This window comes from Cydia pomonella, chromosome 6, assembly GCF_033807575.1.
Source record: "Cydia pomonella isolate Wapato2018A chromosome 6, ilCydPomo1, whole genome shotgun sequence".
NCBI classification, from domain to species: Eukaryota; Metazoa; Arthropoda; class Insecta; order Lepidoptera; family Tortricidae; genus Cydia; species Cydia pomonella.
Genome location: NC_084708.1, coordinates 12598662 through 12618737, shown reverse-complemented (window position 1 = coordinate 12618737; position 20076 = coordinate 12598662). Strand labels below are relative to the sequence as shown.

Sequence of the window (20076 nt, the reverse complement as noted above, 5' to 3'; positions counted from 1 at the left end):
TCCATAAATGGCTTTTATTTCTTGCTAAGATACGGGTCCGGGATACCTCACTGTGCGAATGTGGGTTCGACGAAGGCACCGTAGATCACATTTTCTTTTCTTGTCCGAGATTCAATTACTCTTTGTATGATGTGCTACCTGAAAATATTCTACGACCTATAAATTTCTACCAAGATTTCTACTCACTTCTCACTCTAATGGACCCGCCTCTAACTTCTATTCTTATTAAGTATATACAGGAGCATGATATAAAACTTTAATTTTTACTCTTACTATATTTCTATCTATCTATATATTTTAAATTCTATGTTTTTTCCTCCATTTCATCCGCTATGTTGCTTGCCTTAACAATCTGTCATCCGCTTTCCGCTCTTTTTACTAATGTTGGTATTATGTCGAATGTGTCATGTCATGTGTTTGTCTGTGATGTCCATAATATTTGTTTGTTTTAGGTTCCCAGTCTATCCTTCCACAAAAATCAAAATTAAACCGAACATTCTCTGCTCACATAAGTCAAAGTCCACACCTCGACATTGGCTCTGTTCTTTTATTCCGTAGACTAAAATGACAACCACAAATGTCAAACGCAGAAATAATGTGACCAGCTTAAAACAAATAGTGCTAAGTCAAAAGTCCACACCTCGACATTGGCCCTGTTCTTTTATTCCGTAGACTAAAATGACAACCACAAATGTCAAACGCAGAAATAATGTGACCAGCTTAAAACAAATAGTGCTGATGTTTGATTTCGGTTTGTGAATAACCGATAAATATTAAATTAATTTTAGATCCAAAATAAACTATTAATGAAATCTACTCACTACATGATAGGAAGTAAACAATAAATAAAATCTACTCACTACTAATCCACTCAAACATTTAAAAATTGCATTATGAGCTTCGAGGTGACTGTTAATCTTACAATAAAATCGCTTTTAAATATTAGAAATATTCTGTTTAGACCTGGACACAAACTTTCTAAATGCCTCAAAATGATGTTACATGCCTATATAAGTAACTCCCAATAGTTTATTTTCGGTTAGTACCGGTTGTAGCACATTACTATTTATAAGACTTAAAAAACCAGCAACACATGAAATGTCATTTTAGTCTACGGGATAAAAAAAAATAGACTATAGACTACTATTCTTGAGAGAGATGTATGTAAGTAATACAATAAATTACATCTGAATTTGTTCTTAACATATTTGTAAATTATTGTACCAAATGTTATAAATACCCGAAGTGCAATACCAGCGGTGGCAGCATGGTTCCATTTTTATCACTTGTCACTATGCCCGTCACTTTCGCGCTTACATACTTGTTACATTCGACAGGCATGTTGACAAATGATAAAGAGCCGACCATCCTAGCCCTACAGGTTTCCAACCAAAAATCCGGGATGTTTAAGTTGTTATTAGGGCGCCTTGTACTTATGTAATAATAAGTAAATGAAATTACGTCTTTTACTCATATAATTAAAATTACCAATAAATAAATTATCTCAGCGTGTTTTTTTGCAACAAAGGAATATACCAGGGGTGGCCAACTTGATTAAACCCAAGATCTCCTGTTTACTAACGAAACCCTGTGCGATCTACGAATTACATACTTCTTGAAACCTTAAATGAAACTGGTCTACGTATTTATATTTTTTGCCTTGCCACGATCGACTGGACTAACAGTCGCGATCGACCTGTTGGCTATCCCTGCAATATATTATACTACAAACATTTTATTGCAATGGCAACATTGTCGTAGTTTTTTTGCTCTTGAATTACGGTCCATTTGACACTTGAGCACTTGACAGTCGTTTGAGTCGTTCTATACTATCCTTTTCTATGTTAAAAAGTGATAAATATAAATGTTATTAAACTCATTTAAGTACCACTAAAATAACCTAGAATCAAAAGATATTACTGCAGCATAATTATTTCGTGTCCGTATCGTTATGTCTAGCAGCAGTAAAAAGTAAGTTATTCTGGCATATTGTTTTCCGGTTTCATTTTACGATTTAGAATACCATTGCAATTACTTTGTAATAAATAATGGTTACTAACTGTTGTAGTTCATTAATTGCTAATAAAAAACAAGCGTACGGCCTGCTTGTAAGCGCAACACAACCTACATACAATAATGAATGATGATAATAGGATAATACTTAGCCTTTATTTTTGAAGTTTTTAGTTACAAAGAATACATTAATTTGGTTTCACAAATTGAACTTCAACTTATCCTTTGATGTAAGTTAACTTACATACAAAGTGTATCCTTTCGAGCTCTAACAATTTTACTCACCTTCAGGAACTCACACTAGTAACACTACATAGCTTCAAAGTAGATAGATGAATACTCTTTATTGGCACACCTCAGTAAAAGATACAGCTAAGAAAAACAAGTTATTAATGATAGAGCTAGACAACAGGCAGTCTTATCGCTAAAGAGCTAAGTAGTAGTGTTGTTGTCCATAATCATTTGCAAGTAATCTTAATTGGTGTGTATAATTTTTCCTACTGATTTAGCAATTTGATATTATATAATTTTTATTCACAGGTATGGACTTATTTTACCAGACAAAAATAAGCCAAATAAACCTATATTTAAAGCATCGAGGAATGTGTTTGGCAATGATTCCGAGTCTGATGATGACTCTAATAACAAGCCAGTATTATTGAGACCCAGTGACAACATTAATCGTCAGGTATATTGCATTTTTATATTATACGAGGGTGGATTGAAAAATTCGCGGCCTGAATATTAAAAACAAAACAGAGGTTTTTTAATTTATTTTTATTTTTCTACATAGTCCCCGTCGAGTTGAATGCACTTGTTCCATCTGGATTCCAGAGCCATTACACCACTTTTGAAGAAGCTTTCCTCGAGACCTTCAAAATAGGCATCCACCTCAGCTTGGACCTCGGTGTTGCTTGAAAATATCATACCACCCATATGTTTTTTTAAATTGGGGAACAGTTAGGGTAGGTGGGGCAATAATTCAAACCCAAATTTGGCAATCTCCGCCATTGATTTTAGTGACGTGTGAACACGTGCATTGTCCTGGTGGAAGATAACTTTCTTTGTCAACATTCCAGGTCTTTTTATCTTCAGAGCCTCGCGTAATCTGCGTAATAACTCGCAATAATAGTCGGAATTTATAGTTTTACTTCTCTGAAGATAGTCTACCATTATTATTCCCTTTGCATCCTAGAAAACAGATGCCATGACTTTAATGGCCGACAAAATTGCTTTGGCTTTTTTGGGAGGCGGAGATCCAGGACGAACCCACTGCTTCGATTGCTGTTTGGTCTCTGGTGTATAGTGGTGGATCCACATCTTCACGTGAATTAGTACGGCGAGCGATTTTTTGTTGCACTGAAAGAAGCCTCGGGACCCATCTCGCCGACACCTTGGAAAAACCTAATTCGTTGACTATAATATTTTGAGTTCTTTCATAAGAGATGCCTACGATGTCAGCTATTTCCCGCACCTTTAATCGCCGGTCTTTCATTATCATTTCGCATATAATTGCCACATTGTCCGTGTTAGTCACCGTTGTTGGCCTCCCGGGACGAGGGTCATCTGCGATACTATCTCGTCCACGCTTGAATTCAGCTGGCCATTTTTTCACCATCGTATATGATGGACAGGATTGACAACCAGTATAATGTTCAATTTGTATACTAATTTATACTCAGAACGTCTTTTATTCATGAAAACTAACATCATAATTTTGAAGGCATATAACCGCCTAGTGAAAATGGACAAGCACATTTCCGAGACTTAAAGTTGTGCCCACATGGCCGTAGTTCTATCTAACACTCCTCCTCGCTTTGCTCGTCGTTGTACCTAACGCGAACAGCCTTAAAGTTGAATAGGTACATTGTTGTCTAATTTAATAGTTTGATTGACATCAAGTATATCATAGAACATTATGTCACCTGATCATTCGTTAAAATATTGTACTACATTTTAATTATAATACGAAATGTATGTTATAACAAGTAAAATTATTCCTAAGGATTGTTATGAAGAATGTTCTTATGATTATGCGTTATATATTATGTCACTAATAACATTATGTGTTTTTTTTATACACTAGCTGACCCGGTGAACTTCGTATCACTTATCGTATTCGTATTATATAAATTTATAGTCCCTTTTAGCACGTCACGGTCACGGATTATCCAATTATTCTTTTACAGATGTTACTGACTTGACAAATAAGTACCCTTTTTTCATCAGAGCAGAGAAATTGAAGATGGCAGTATTGATCAGAACAAAATGCCGGCCGAGTTTTGCAATTTTTCCCTCAGATTCATAATAAAGCGTCTTTCGGATCCTCAGATATCGATTTTTATCTTGATCAGAGCAAAAATGCAGAAATCCAAGATGGTGGTATTTTATCAATTTTGGCCTCAGATTCATAATAAAAGGCTTCTCGGATCTTCAGATATCGATTTTCATCTTGTTTAGACCAAATATGCAGAAATTCAAGATGGCGGCTGTATTTTTCAAGTTAACCTCTGATTTCTAGAGTCAGACTAAGATAAGTTAGCAGCGATTTTGATAGCCCAGACGGTGCAAGTGTTAAGTAGAAGTTGGACGTTTAAAATAACACGTGCCCCGTCTGGGCTATCAAAACCGCTGCTAACTTAGCTTGGTCTGACTCTAATTTCGTTTTATTTGTAGTTTAAATACTTATGGTCAGGTTTTTTACCATATTCCATTTCTGAACGCACCCATAAAGTTCGACAACCAACAATGACAATCATCTGTGACAGTGACACTTTATATTGTTATTTTCTTCTCGATATAATCCATCTCAATTCCTTAAGAAGGTTTTCAAGTCCACTATTCCAATCGAGTGCAAACTTTAAACCCTTTTCCACCAATTTAGGGAATTAATACAAACTTTCAATGAACGCCACTTTAACTCCCTTGGGGAATTAATTTCTAGAAACGCTGAAATCTATTTTCTTGTTTCCTATTATTGTGTCTTTTACGACATTTCAAGATCACTATTTACAAAAAATTTCGTTTCCGATGCAAACTTACAACCCTTTTTTCACTAACATAGGGAATGAATTTTCAAAAAAGGTGTTATATATCAGTTTTCGTCTATTTGAATATTTTGAATATAGAGGTAATGCCTGTTTACCAAGTTTCAAGTTCCTAGCTTAAAAAAAACTCGTACCACATATAAACTTCTACCCCCTTTTTAACGTCCTTAGGGGTTGAATTATCAAGAACGTTAAAATAACTTTTTTAAATCTTACATTATGTTTTTCTATGAAGTTTTAAAGCATTTGTAATGGATTCAAACTATCCACCCCTAATTAACCCTTTTAGGAAAAATTTTGTTGAAAACGCTGAATTTGTTTTTGTTTTATTCTAATAATATGCCCATGAAGATGATGATGATGATGAATATGCCCATATACAAAGTTTCAAGTCCCCCACTAAAAAAATGATTAACTTCCATACAAACTTTCAACCCCTTTTTCACTACCTTGGGGGATGAATTTTCAAAAACGCTGAAATTAGTTTTCTTCCATTTTAATAAAATACGTTTATACAAAGTTTCAAGTTCCTAGCTCAAAAGAAAACTTGAACTCCATACAAACCTTCATCACCTTTTTAACCCCCACTTAGGGTTGAATTTTCAAAAACGCTGAAATTACTTTTCCTGTGTTTTAATAATATGCCTACGTGCAAAGTTTCAAATCCCGCACTCAAAAAAATATTTGATCTCGATACAATCTTTCAACCCCTTTTTCACCACCTTAGAGGATGAATTATCAAAAACGCTGAAATTAGTTTTCTTCTATTTTAATAGAATACCTTTATACAAAGTTTCAAGTTCCTAGCTCAAAATAAAAGTTGAACCCCATACAAACCTTCATCCCCTTTTTAACCCCCCTTAGAGGTTGAATTTTCAAAAATGTTGAAATAACTTTTATTTATAATCGACTATTATGCCTTAAGCAGTTTCAAAACAATGGTAATGGATTCAAACTTTCAACCACTTTTTAACCCCTTTAGGGGATGAATTTTTAAAAACGCTGAAATTACATTTCTCGTGTTTTAATAATATGCCTACGTACAAAGTTTCAAATCCCGCACGCAAAAAAATATTTGATCTCCATACAATCTTTCAACCCCTTTTTCAGCACTTTAGGGGACGAATTCTCGAAAACGCTGAAATTCGTTTTCTTCTATTTAAATAAAATACCTTTTTACAAACTATCAAGTTCCTAGCTTAAAATAAAACCTGAACCCCATACAAACTTTCATGCCCCTTTAAACCCCCTTAGAGGTTGGATTTCTCAAAATCATAATTTCCTATACCTTCTGTGGTCTAATACAAACATTTCAATGCCAAAATTAGCTAAATCGGTCCAGCGGTTCTCGAGTTTAGGCGTGACTAACAAACGCATTTCATTTTTATTTATATAGATAGATATATAATGTTTATTATGAGTTTCAATAGTAGTTAAATGAAATTATGCTAAAAGTTTGTATTAAAATTGAACGGCACCCGCCTGCCTGCTTTACAAATAATAATAATAAAGAAAAGCCGAGAAGGACAAGTCCAGTAAGTACCTAGACTTGGCTCACGAGATAACCACCATGTGGGATGTTGATTTAAAGATCATAGTCCCAATAGTCGTTTCAGTGAACGGTCTCATAGCGAAGAGTCTTGACCAACACCTTGAGAGACTCTCGCTAGATGGTTGGATCAAGGGTCAGATGCAGAAGGCGGTGATCTTGGACACGGCGCGAATAGTCCGGCGGTTCCTCTCTCTGCAACCCTGACCACAGCCAGCTTGGGCCCTGCCCCGCTGCTTTAGGTTTTTCACAATGTGTTTATATATATTTTTGTATTGTTGTGTTTTTATATTTTCTTTTATATTCATATTGTAAAAAACCTAAACTAAGACCCAAAATAAATAAAGGAATTATAATAATAACTGAGATTTAAAATAAATAAAGGAATAATAAAATACGTATTATTGGCAGTGAATGTGTTATGGATGTTCAGTACCCCTAGTGTAAATATTTTCGACAGCGAAACGTTACGTACGCGTTTGCGTTAAGTGTCATTTTGTATGAGATTTTTGACTTTCCAAAACGTCCCGCTTGGCGCGCTTTAAAAAACCCATACAAAATGAGACTTAACGCAAACGCGTATGTCACGTTTCGCTATCGACAAAATTTACACTAGGGGCACAGTAATATGGATCCACAGAATAGTTTATCATTAGGGATGTTATTTTATGAAAATTGTAGATATTATTGCAAGAAACTCCTGTCTAAGCACTTGAGGATAAACATAAACTAAAATGCTATGTATTTTACAAATGAATATGTTTATTTATTACAAATATTTTTCAGGCAAAGATTACTCAAAGTAAAGCTATAGAAGAGGATCCTACAATATATCAGTATGATGAAATATATGATTCAATGACCATCAAGAAGGAAGAGAAGAAACAGAAAGTAAAGGAACATAAACAACCAAAGTATATTGAAAACTTGTTAAAAACTGCTCATAAAAGGAAATTGGAAAATGAACGCAGGGTTGAAAGACAGGTATTTTATATTTATATCCATTCAATAAACAAAGTAATAATCAAATACTATTGATCTAATCCAGGTTGTACTGGATTTATTTAAATTCAACTTATACTTGCTTGACAGTTCCTCCAACTCACTTTTGGATAGACTTAATTTAAAAAATTATTGAAGAAACAGGTTTTTACCTATTTTTATTACTTAATTGATACATTTCTAAATAAAAATATGTGTTAAAGTAAAAAAAAAATCTAAAAACATTTGACATCGACAGTAACTCCATAAAAAAAGCGGCCAAGTGCGAGTCGGACTCGCGCATGAAGGGTTCCGTACCATTTATGACGTATTAAAAAAAAATCTACTTACTAGATCTTGTTCAACATTTTACCACTTTGGACACACATTTTACCACTTTGGAAGTGTCTCTCGCGCAAACTATTCAGTTTAGAAAAAAATGATATTAGAAACCTCAATATAATTTTTGAAGACCTATCCGTAGATACCCCACACGTATGGGTTTGATGAAAAAAAAATATTTTTATTTTATGACTTATTAAAAAAACTACTTACTAGATCTCGTTCAAACCAATTTTCGGTGGAAGTTTGCATGGTAATGTATATCATATATTTTTTTTAGATTTTTCATTCTGTTATTTTAGAAGTTACAGGGGGGGGGGGGGGGACACACATTTTTTCACTTTGGAAGTGTCTCTCGCGCAAATTATTCAGTTTAGAAAAAAATGATATTAGAAACCTAAATATCATTTTTGATTTTTGACCTATCCATAGATATCCCACACGTATGGGTTTGATGAAAAATATATTTTTTTTTTAATTTTATGACGTATTTAAAAAAACTACTAACTAGATCTCGTTCAAACCAATTTTCGGTGGAAGTTTGCATGACAATGTATATCATATATATTTTTTTTATTTTTCATTCTGTTATTTTAGAAGTTACGGGGGGGGGGGGGGGGGACACATTTTACCACTTTGGAAGTGTCTCTCGCGCAAACTATTCAGCTTAGAAAAAAATGATATTAGAAACCTCAATATCATTTTTAAAGACCTATCCATAGATACCCCACACGTATGGGTTTGATGAAAAAAGATTTTTTGAGTTTCAGTTCTAAGTATGGGGAACCCCCAAAATTTATTGTTTTTTTTTTCTATTTTTGTGTAAACATCCTAATGCGGTTCATAGAATACATCTACTTACCAAGTTTGAACAGTATAGCTCTTATAGTTTCGGAAAAAAGTGGCGGTGACATAATCGGACAGACAGACGGACATGACGAATCTATAAAAATGAACTGTCATAGGGATCATCATTCGCCGCTTCAAGTATAAAAATCTGTGCTTAACTTGGATACTTCTTGTATCACTTATATTCCTACAAATATTAATATGTTTCATATAATAAAATTTTCCTCATGTTGTTGCGCTAGTAAATTCCTCTATGTGATCTGTCAAATTTTATGGAAAGAAAACCTTAGATATATTTTCAGGGTTTTCAAAAATCGAGCATTGTTGGAATTTACAAGCGCAGCTATAATATGTCGTCAGCCAAATGTCGTGTTATGCAATTTATATAAACTGGCAGCCCTAACTACGAGGGTGGATTGAAAAATTCGCGGTCTGAATATTAAAAACAAAACAGAGGTTTTTTAATTTATTTTTATTTTTCTACATAGTCCCCGTCGAGTTGAATGCACTTGTTCCATCTGGATTCCAGAGCCATTACACCACTTTTGAAGAAGCTTTCCTCGAGACCTTCAAAATAGGCATCCACCTCAGCTTGGACCTCGGTGTTGCTTGAAAATATCATACCACCCATATGTTTTTTTAAATTGGGGAACAGTTAGGGTGGGTGGGGCAATAATTCAAACCCACATTTGGCATATTTAATCACAGCACGCTGCTCTAATTTCTCCATTTTCACGATATCTACCGACACGTAACTTTAAATATGCCGTAAAATTGCTTTTAAATATAGACGCCAATTGAAATTTCGCGGGAAGGCAGTTGAATAATGACAGTTCAAAATGGCGGCAGAAAAAAGAATTTTTTTTTTAATTGGCCAGGTCGCGAAGTTTTCGATCAACCCTCGTATGAACCACTTTAGACAAACATTAATTAAATATTATGTTACTCAGATTCAAAAAGAAAGAGAAAAAGAAGGTGATGAGTTTAAGGACAAGGAGGTGTTTGTGACATCAGCATATAAAAAGAAATTGGAAGATTTGCGTTTAGAGGAGGAGAAAGAAAAACGTGAAGAGTATTTAGAAGAAATCGGTGATGTTACTAAGCAGAGTGATTTAGGTAAGGATTTAAAATTTTTATGTAATATTATTCGATTTCGATTTTCGATTCGATTTTTATGTAATATTATTGAAGCGGTGGTGGCCGAGTGGATATGACGTCCGACTTTCAATCCGGAGGTCGCGGGTTCAAATCCTGGCTCGTACCAATGAGTTTTTCGGAACTTATGTATGAAATATCATTTGATATTTACCACTAGCTTTTCGGTGAAGGAAAACATCGTGAGGAAACCTGCATACATCTGCGAAGAAATTCAAAGGTGTATGTGAAGTCCTCAATCCGCATTGGGCTAGCGTGGGGACTATAGCCCGAGCCCTCTCGCACATGAGAGGAGGCCTGTGCCCAGCAGTGGGACGTATATAGGCTGAATTATTATTATTATGTAATATTATTGTCCAGAATTAGCTCTTTAGCCCGTCTCTACCCTTCGGGTGTAGGCCTCCTTCATTCTATACTTCTTCTGTGGACCCTGGAGCCACTTCTTCCCCGCAGTCCTTTTGATGTCGTCCCAACGCATCTGGGGTCTACTTTGAGGACGTTCCTCCTCCCATGGGCGCCACTCCAGTAGTCGTTTACTCCACGAATCGGTCTTTCGTGCTATATGACCAGCCTATACCCATACTTCATTCTGGCTACGCGTTTTACAACATCGGTGACCTTGCTCTGTTGTCTCAGCCAATCGTTCGTTTTACGGTCTCTCAAACAGAGATGGGCATTAATCGATTAAAAAATTAATCGTCAGAATTTCATCGCGATTACTTTAGTCGATCTAAAGTACGATTGAAATTGACTTAATCGCAATATTAATCGATTAAATCTTGATTGAAAATTGACAGGCGGTCATTTTTGCATGTAACAAAAATTCAAGATGTTATTGAAAAGTATTATTTCCACAGGCACTTTTTGTATGAAAATTTGAGCCCCCAGTGATTTTGTATGGTGCTTTTTGGGTATCTATTAAGGTTTATATTGTCTGACGTATACGTGTACATGTAGGATTTTTTTTACTTTGTTTATTTGGATACCTAAGGTTGTGTGAAGACATGCGACATTTTTATAACTTATTGTCATTGTCACACATCAGCGATTTTAATTATGAGAATTACCCTTGAAAGACTTCTATCCAGATTATCATCCGTAAGATTAATAAAAAAGTAACTAGAATTGTAAAACCTACCACAAATAGACGCACAAGAACTGTGCTTATTTATAAGATAATATTCAAAGCCTGGATATTATAAGCCTTGTTGTCGACTGAGGGCACATTGAAAGTCGTATACAATTCTAGCACGAAATATTATCCGAGATTTTTTTTAAACGGTAGACGTACAGTTTTTACACTGCCAGCTTTCGTAAAATACACATCACACTCCAATAAATTGTATCTCAAAAAACTGATAAACAGGTATATTTTCAATCAAGGTTTTATTTCACTGCATCATCTTTAAGTGACTCATTATACGAACTTTTAGAATTGTACACGTTCCACGTACAAATATATGTGCATTGAAAATCATTCTAGTGTTATATAAATTTGCTTCAATAATACAAGATGGTTACTACCTATAGAGCAGATTAGCTTAGCGCGGCATCTCTAGGGTTTAGGGCTTGTAGCGCAGGTATTTTATACACTTTAGAAAGAGAACGACATATGAGTATGAAAGAGTAAACAAATTACTTTCCTCTTATCAGTTGTTTTCTATACGGTTTGTAAATTCAGTAATTAGTTCTTACTTGCATTGAATGCACTCCATACATACATTTTGCGTTACGGATGTGAATTTTGTGAAAATTAGTGCCATCAGTGACGATGAGGATTCTAGTAGGAATAGTTCATTAAATTCATCTGATGGACGTAGTGACACGTCCAAGTTGACGATATTGGATGGCAAAAATTTTTCAACAAGAATCAGAGACAAATGTACTTTATTAACTGTGAAATGTGTAAAGTGATGAATGTCTAAAGTCGTGAAGATTAAGAGAGTTGCATCGACAACCTCCAACTTTTAATTATGCATATTTGATAATTTGGCTCCTAAACACCTGATAAGTTGAGAAACTATTAACGAGTGGCATATATAATAGTAAGCACACGTACTCTTTGTCGGTTAGTTGTTTTGTTTACACAGGACTAGAAATTGCAAAATAGATAACAATCCGTTAATCCATATTTTCCATTTTTATACAACCTTAAGAACTGTCAACTAACCCCGAGATAAGAACACCCTTAAACAAAAAACTTTACAACATCTCAAAATGCCATTATTTTATAATAGTCTTCGTCAGCCAGTCTAATTCGCACAATGGTACTTTTCGAGAGCAAATGCACGTGTTAGTTAAAAAAATGATGTAATTTAGCTTTAGGTCATCATCACAGGCCTTTGCGTCTATTGCAGACGATTTAAGCATTGCTGTTTAGACAACGGGTTTGGTGACTGTGGAGGCCGATGCGTGAGCGGCACGACCTCCCACATTTTTGGCAGAGAAAGCTCATGCCACCTGAGGTTCCAGTCCCGATTTGCTTTCTGCGACACCTTCTGCTATCTAACGTAGTAAACCAGGCTTGGTCGCATAGCTTTCTCCCCTCCACAACACGCTTGCACCATCCATCACGGTCTTCAGCTAAAGTTTCCCAGGCATGGTGGTCGATTTCAAATGCTGACATGTCTCGCTTAACACAGTCTTTAAAGCGCAGCATCGGTCTTCCAACGTTCCTTTTAGCATACGCAACTGCACCAAGCAAGACACGTCGAGGTATTCTAGATGATTCCATCCGGTGCACATGCCCCAGCCACCGCAAGCGTCTCTATTTGAGAAGAGCGGCAAGACTGGGCAGCTGCGCTTTTTCAAGAATCCTCTGATTTGTCACTTTGTCCTGCCAAGTTATGCCTAAAATGTTGCGTAGACAGCGCATGTGAAAAGTGTTGAGCCGTCGCTCCTGTTTTGCATCTAGCCAAAAATAATCTAGCCATCACAACACAATCCAACTTAAAACTGCACCAAGCAAGTCCAAACATGATGGCGACAAGGTATACAACAAGCTCGCCGATAGCTTAAAGAACGAAATATCTGAAAATAAATTTATTCATAAACTTAAACAGTTTCTATTAAATAAAAATTACTACTGCCTTCAAGAATTTTTTGATCATACCCAAGAAAAATAACAATATCTACTGACACTTATAGGTACTTAAATATCGTCGGTCTCATTGATGTACGTAATAGGGGTAGATGAGGTACCAGGCGCTCGATCGTGAGCCACAAAATATAGGTTCCGGGACCTATATTGAATTAGTCGTACGGGTGACGCTGAAGTGTCAACATTGTCATCAAATTCGATAAAATATTGCCAAAGAATGCCGTGTTGCGCCTTTTTCCAGTGCTTCAATAGCTCCAAGCACAAAAACAAAGCTCACGGTATCACTTTTCATTCGTAAGTACTGTTATAACATTTGAAAACATATTTTTTTCTAAATAAAATTAAAAATTTCCTTGTTATTGAGTGAGCGCGACAGCTAAATAATGCATTACCCATGTGAGTAACACGTTTATCCGAGTGTCAAGTAGGCCTGCCCACTTCATGCATTGTAGAGTCAGCAATTTTTTTTATAAATAATGCAACTTTTTAAATCATGTGCTCCTATTCCTTGAAACTATAGAATGTAACCGGTTTTTATTTTAATATACGAATAACCGGTTGTTAACCAAAAATTCAGTTTTTCTGATAGTATTGTTAAAACAATATCTTGCATTAACTTGAAATCCAAATATCGGGAATAGTCCATCAAAAATTACTAAATAGTACTTGTACAACAATAGGAAAACTATGGACAACATTTTTAACGAGAGCTCGATTTACAATTTTAATATGCGAGTTATAGTGTAGTTTTAAGATGTATTTATGTATGTTGAAAACTGTGTAAAAATATTTAGAACAGATATTAGATCAATCAAATTTAACCTTTTATCATAAACAAAAGAAATAAATAATAATCATCTCTATTTGTCAAGTAAAATGTATGATGACTGGTCTGGCCTAGTGGGCAGTGACCCTGCCTATAAAGCCGATGGTCCCGTCCCGGGTTCAAAGTTCTAATGATGGAATCCATGAAGAATTGAGGGAACACTTAAAGTCTTATAGGTACACATATAGTGATTTTTGTGGTTTTTGTTTACAAATTAAGCATTTTCATCCAAAAACTGGCAATTAGTGTAGTGGAACTGCTGATTATAAACAGAACGAAACTCCCTAACTACGTATTTACCGTTTGAGTATTTGTTTTAATTTGTCCTCTTTGTAGAGCAACTAAGGTGATGAAAATGAAAACGATGAAAATCAGAACGAATACTTTAAATTGAACATTCTAATGTAAGGGCACGCTGCCGTCTCAAATCGAGAAAAGTGGGACATTGCTAATTTCGCCTTCGATAGGGAATGATTAAAAAAAATATAACTTCAAAATCAATATTAACGTTAAAAAAATGCAAACTATAATGTTTAGAGAAAAAACTTTCACTTATTTCTATTTTAAAACGAGCTGCAGCTGTGGAAATGCCTAGCGATTGAATTGTGAAAATTAAAAATGATGCTCGGTTTCGTTTTTGATACAATTTTTTTTTCTCCATACATTATAATTTTCCTTTTTATACCGCCCTCTCCGCATATTTTTTTAAATTGTATAGATAAACTATCGGTTTTACATATAAAATACATACAGGTTTACATATTTTATTTGTGTTAGCGAAAAAAAAATTGTTTTCCATAAAATAAATAAAGTGCCTATTTATTTTAATTTTGTATATATTTTATAAATATTTGTTTCCTGACGCTACCTAATAAAGACCGCCGTTGAAGGCGCTTATTCTCATGACTTACAACTTGTCCAATATAAGTGAATCCGTATACGTATCGTAACTATGAATAAACAAGGTTCACACTTTTATATTGGTTATCTTGAGTCGTGCGCTCGGTGAACGATTGGAATGGAAAAAAAAACGAGGGTCAATTTCATGCTTTAAAAATATGATAGTCAATCATTTGATATTAATCTCAGTGTAACTCGCTCGCTCAGATATTTGCTTGAAGTGAGAGACGGTCTAAGATTAGGTAATATCAAATCATTGTATTTTTTAAAAATCGAAATGACTTAATATCACTTTAAGACGACAATGTAAGAAGTATGTACGTCTCGCCTACACATTTGTATAATGTTATTAGTTTTTCTCTGTTGCACCTCGAGGAATACGCAAAATATAGGGGTCTCGCTTGCGCAGCACTGTTATAGTACATTACGATATAAGTGCGAAAAATAGGAAATTCGAAACGAGTGGCGATAAATTAAAACACGACCGAAGGGAGTGTTTTAAATCGACACGAGTTGCGAATTACCTATTCGCACATGTATCGTACAACGTTTTACAGTACATATGGCCCTTTAAATGTTCGACACAGTAACATAATATGCTACTTCTCGCACTAGTGCTATAAAGTAGCCCCATATGTACTGTAAACTATATTTGGTTATCCCTGTTGCTCGTTGTGCACATGTACATTATAATGGTGTGTAGTATTTGCAAATGAGTGGGTGCTGGACCAGATTTTAGTTTTGTCAACTATTAACGTCACATATCTACCCCTTTTACTTACATCAATGGTCGGTCTGCGTTTATTCACAATAATTAATAATAATAAATTCCATGTACAATTATTTACATATATTAAATAGAATGACATAGAAATAATTTAGGCTTAAAATTGTAATTACTACTATATGTATTGTAAATATTAGGTTCGAATAGAATAATATTATTGTATGCCCTTACATGGTGTCATGAAATGGCCTTATTTATTTAATGTAACACCTATTATGTAACATGACAATACAATATTGAATAAATGAAAATATATTCTATTTATTGATGACAATGGGACGAACTCTTAAACATACCAATATAAACAAAAACAAAATTCGAAGTTGGTCTAATAGTCTCTAAGTGAACATTAGAAAAAGCGTCTGATACTTATTATTTATACATGTTTCAGACGAATTATGAACCTCTTTCTTTTTAAAGTTAGATAAAAAGATCATATTAATTGCTAAAATTAATCGAGAGAAAATTAATCGAACTAATTAATCGATTGAAAAAATTAATCGCCGGTAATTAGTCGATGATTAATTTAATCGTGACTATATTAGTTGGAACTTATTCGTCGCGATTAAGTCGGTTATTTTTAATCGTTAAGTCTTTTTATAAGATTTATACGACAACGTGGTAATCTCACGAAATGGAAAAGCCGCGAGTCCTCAAGAATAAAAAATCTAACTTTAATGACTTTGCCACCGTACATCTTCGTCGGTGCAAGTAAAGCCTTTACAAAACAAATCCCTCTTGAGCATGAGGTTACGAAATTTGCAGTGGCGTGAGAGGCATGGTTTTTGTGACTTTTGCGCATTCCAAAATTGTGTGTATTACTGATTTTGGTGCCTTTCTTATTGCAGGAGGATTTTATCGCCACTTATATGAGCAGAAATTGGGTTCAGATAAGGTTTTAGATATACCTGCGGAAACAATGGACAGTCATGCAGATGAAACGTTTAAAAATAAACGTAAAGTAAAAAATGAAGATACTGAAGATGCAGCAAAAAAAAGGTCTTATAGGAAAAGAAAGTTATCTGCAGAAAGTGACGGAAATCTGTCTGAGGGAGAAATTGTGGATTCTGATGATGAAATTAACCGTGTGAATCTTGCTGATATAAGGTTGTCTAAAAAACCTAAACCAATTGAAGATAATATAGATGCAGACTCTGATTTTTCAATTGATTCTTCAAGTGAAGATGACGAAACAAACAAGACAAAAGCAAAAAAGACAAAGAAAAATGTGGAGAAGAATGAGAATGACAATGTCAGCAATGATGTGCCTGAAGAGAGGACGCCGCCGAACCAAGTAGAAGAGGTTAAAGAAACGTTAGTTGAGACAACAGCAGAGGTGGCTCCAGAGCCTAAACCCAAAATAGACATTTGGAAGAAAAGAACTGTGGGACAAGTGTTTGAGCAAGCTTTGAAAAGGTACTATGAAAGAAAAGCCGCTAAGGGTTAATTTAAAGATATTTATTATACTTATATTACTTACATCTAGTAGAGTAGTAGAAAATTGATTTCCGGGTTCATCTTCATTTGTGTTATACCACCACATAATGTGCTTTGCAGTGGACTGAAAATAAAAAAATAAACTATATATTTAACAATTCATAATTTGTGTGTTCTACTTGATAACTTTAACTATAATTAATGGCGTCATTTTGCGGAAATCCATGCTAATTAAAACAAGAAATATTACTTTGCGGATTACCGCGAGAAAATAACGTGCTAGTCAATCAGTGCTAACTCGTTATACTTACTTGCGTATTTTTATATGCAATGAATGTTCCCACGCTCCCACCGCAAAAATAAATACGCAAATAAATAAATATTATAGGACATTATTACACACAAATTGACTAAGTCCCACAGTAAGCTCAATAAGGCTTGTGTTGAGGGTACTTAGACAACGATGTATATAATATATAAATATTTATAAATACTTAAATACATAGAAAACACCCGTGACTCAGGAACAAATATCCATGCTCATCACACGAATAAATGCCCTTACCAGGATTTGAACCCGGGACCATCGGCTTCATAGGCAGGGTCACTACCCACGAGGCCAGCCCGGTCGTCAAAATAAATATAACAAGCCAACACCAAAAGTACAAAACTCGACACGTGTTCCGCCTCTCTACGAAGCATCCTCAAGAAATAGAAAAATTTAAAAAATATATTTACATATTTATTTTTGCGGTGGGAGGGTGGAAACATTAATTGCATGTAAAAATACGCAAGTAAGTATAACGGGTTAGCATTGATTGACTAGCACGTCATCTTCACGCGGATTAGCAAAGTACTATTTATTGTTTTAACCTTAACTATATGTACAAGCAGACAATCGGTCTGGTCTAGTGGGTGGGTGCCCTGCCTATGAATCCGATGGTCCTGGGTTCAAATCCTGGTAAGGGTATTTATTTGTATGATGAGCATGGATATATTTTTTTATGTTTTGTTCCTGATTCATGGGTGTTTTATATGTATTTATAGATATTTATACATATATTATATATATCGTTGTCTAAGTCCAACACAACACAAGCCTTATTGAGCTTACTGTGGGACTTAGTTTATTTATTATAGTAATTTGTATAATAATGTCCTATAAACATATTTACAGTACATATGGTGCTACTTTACCGCACTAGTGCGCAATTTAGCATATTACGTTACTGTGTCAAACATTTAAAGGGCCATATGTACTGTAAAACGTTGTACGATACATGTGCGAATAGATAATTCGCAACTCGTGTCGATTTTAAACACTCCCTTCGGTCGTGTTTTAATTTATCGCCACTCGTTTCGAATTTCCTATTTTTCGCACTTGAATCGTAATGTACTATTATTTATTTACAGTACATATGGTACTACTTTACCGCACTAGTGCGAAAATTAGCATATTACGTTACTGTGTCGAACATTTAAAGGGCCATATGTACTGTAAAACGTTGTAGGATATATGTGCGAATAGGTAATTTGCAACTCGTGTCGATTTAAAACACTCCCTTCGGTCGTGTTTTAATTTATCGTCACTCGTTTCGAATTTCCTATTTTTCGCACTTGTATCGTAATGTACTATTATGATTTATAACTTTAAGAACAAGCTATGTGTACGACAAGGTGCCTCTTGGGACATGTTGATAATAATGTGGTCTGTTCAATGACCACTCGTGGTATGAAAATTCCGTATATAAGGTTTTTTATTGCAAATACTCGAAAGTCAATTAAATGGGGTTTTGAACTGCAAATTGCTCACTATGCTGCCCTGCTAAGCCAACCACTAATTAGCGGTATCAAAACTGAATACACACACACAGATTTTTAAAGGGTCGGCAACGCGCATTGTAACGCCTCTGGAGTTGCGGGCGTCCATGGGCTGCGGTGACTGCTTGCCATCAGGCGGGCCGTATGAATGCTTGCCACCGTCGTAGTATAAAAAAAAAAAACTGAATGCAAATATGTAGTTGAAACTTTTTAAGCTTGTGAATCAGAGGAGATGCAAGATGGTAGCTATTTTTATGCATTTTTCCTACTCCTCTACTGTTATCTGTCATTTATGCATTCATTAACACGAATATAAGAACATACATAAAAGGTTTCAAGAAAAATCTATATTGTCTATTCCTCATAACAACACTTGTGCTTTAAATCGCTATAACGTTACTGCGATTAATGGCTACCAACCTAACAAAATCAAAACTAATACAGTTTTAAATTAAGTGCATTGCTGCCAACTTACAAAATATTAATTTGGTTGCATAGTAAAAACAATTACTTCATAAGTCAGAAACACGCATGTGACACCCGTAATATAGCAACACCCATAGACTACGAAGACCTCTTAGCGTTTCTTGTTAGTCTCCGTAGGCTACTGTGGCCAAAATCGAGAAAAAACTGTCCAAAAATATAATTTAGCAAGTAGCAAGTACCAGGGCCTCATGGGTTACGAGAAGGTGTCGCCGACCGGCCGTGCCGCGGCGGGCCGGGTGCGTAACTAGGTATGCTCGCGCGTCTTAGGTATATATTTTTGCTTTGTTTACTTAAATTAAGATTTATTTTTGTTGAGTCGTAGGAAAAGTATTGTATGCAACGTTGTATAAGTAGGTCAAAAAATGCTTGTGGCGTATTCCTTTACAATGTTCGCCTACGCCTTCGGTTCCGGCTCACATTGTAACTCACGCCACTCGCCTTTTTTGACCCTTCTTATACAACTGTTGCATAAAATACTATTATGTGACTCGCTATTATTTGTTACTAAACATTAAGAGTTGAAGGATTGTCCTTCAACTGTGCATGCCATACGATTAATAATAATAACTAAACATTAGAGAACAATGTCATTATTTACAAGACAATCTCTCAAGGCACAGTTTATATTTTATTTTATTTAGTACCTGGGCGACCGAGCTTTGCTCGGTTATAACTATTTATTGTAATATGGTGGTGTATAGGTGATAATCTACATAAACTTAAAAAGTAAAATGTGAACTGACAATTATTATTATTTACAATCGATTTCTGTGTAGATCAGGT

At 35.0% G+C, this 20076-nt stretch overlaps 2 protein-coding genes across 3 annotated transcripts in view; one reads left to right on the top strand and one right to left on the bottom strand.

The window, feature by feature from the left end:
• Positions 1 to 703: 703 nt before the first annotated feature.
• Positions 704 to 17151, top strand: LOC133518990 (nuclear speckle splicing regulatory protein 1). Of its 2 annotated transcripts, none has more exons than XM_061852826.1 (5): positions 704 to 1164; positions 2554 to 2701; positions 7396 to 7593; positions 9732 to 9897; positions 16398 to 17151. In XM_061852826.1, coding segments are annotated over exons 1-5 (1113 nt in total). In that variant the 5' UTR covers positions 704 to 1162; the 3' UTR covers positions 16997 to 17151. The 2 variants fall into 2 exon arrangements, with proteins under 2 accessions (XP_061708810.1, XP_061708809.1); XM_061852825.1 differs by lacking the exon at positions 704 to 1164 and adding an exon at positions 1544 to 1971.
• The window catches only part of LOC133518988 (negative elongation factor D), a 23204-nt gene continuing 20120 nt past the window's right edge, over positions 16993 to 20076 (bottom strand). Inside the window, exon 12 of the mRNA XM_061852822.1 lies at positions 16993 to 17110. Coding sequence (XP_061708806.1) covers positions 17079 to 17110 — 32 coding nt within the window. The 3' untranslated portion in view covers positions 16993 to 17078. The remainder of the gene's footprint in view (positions 17111 to 20076) is intronic.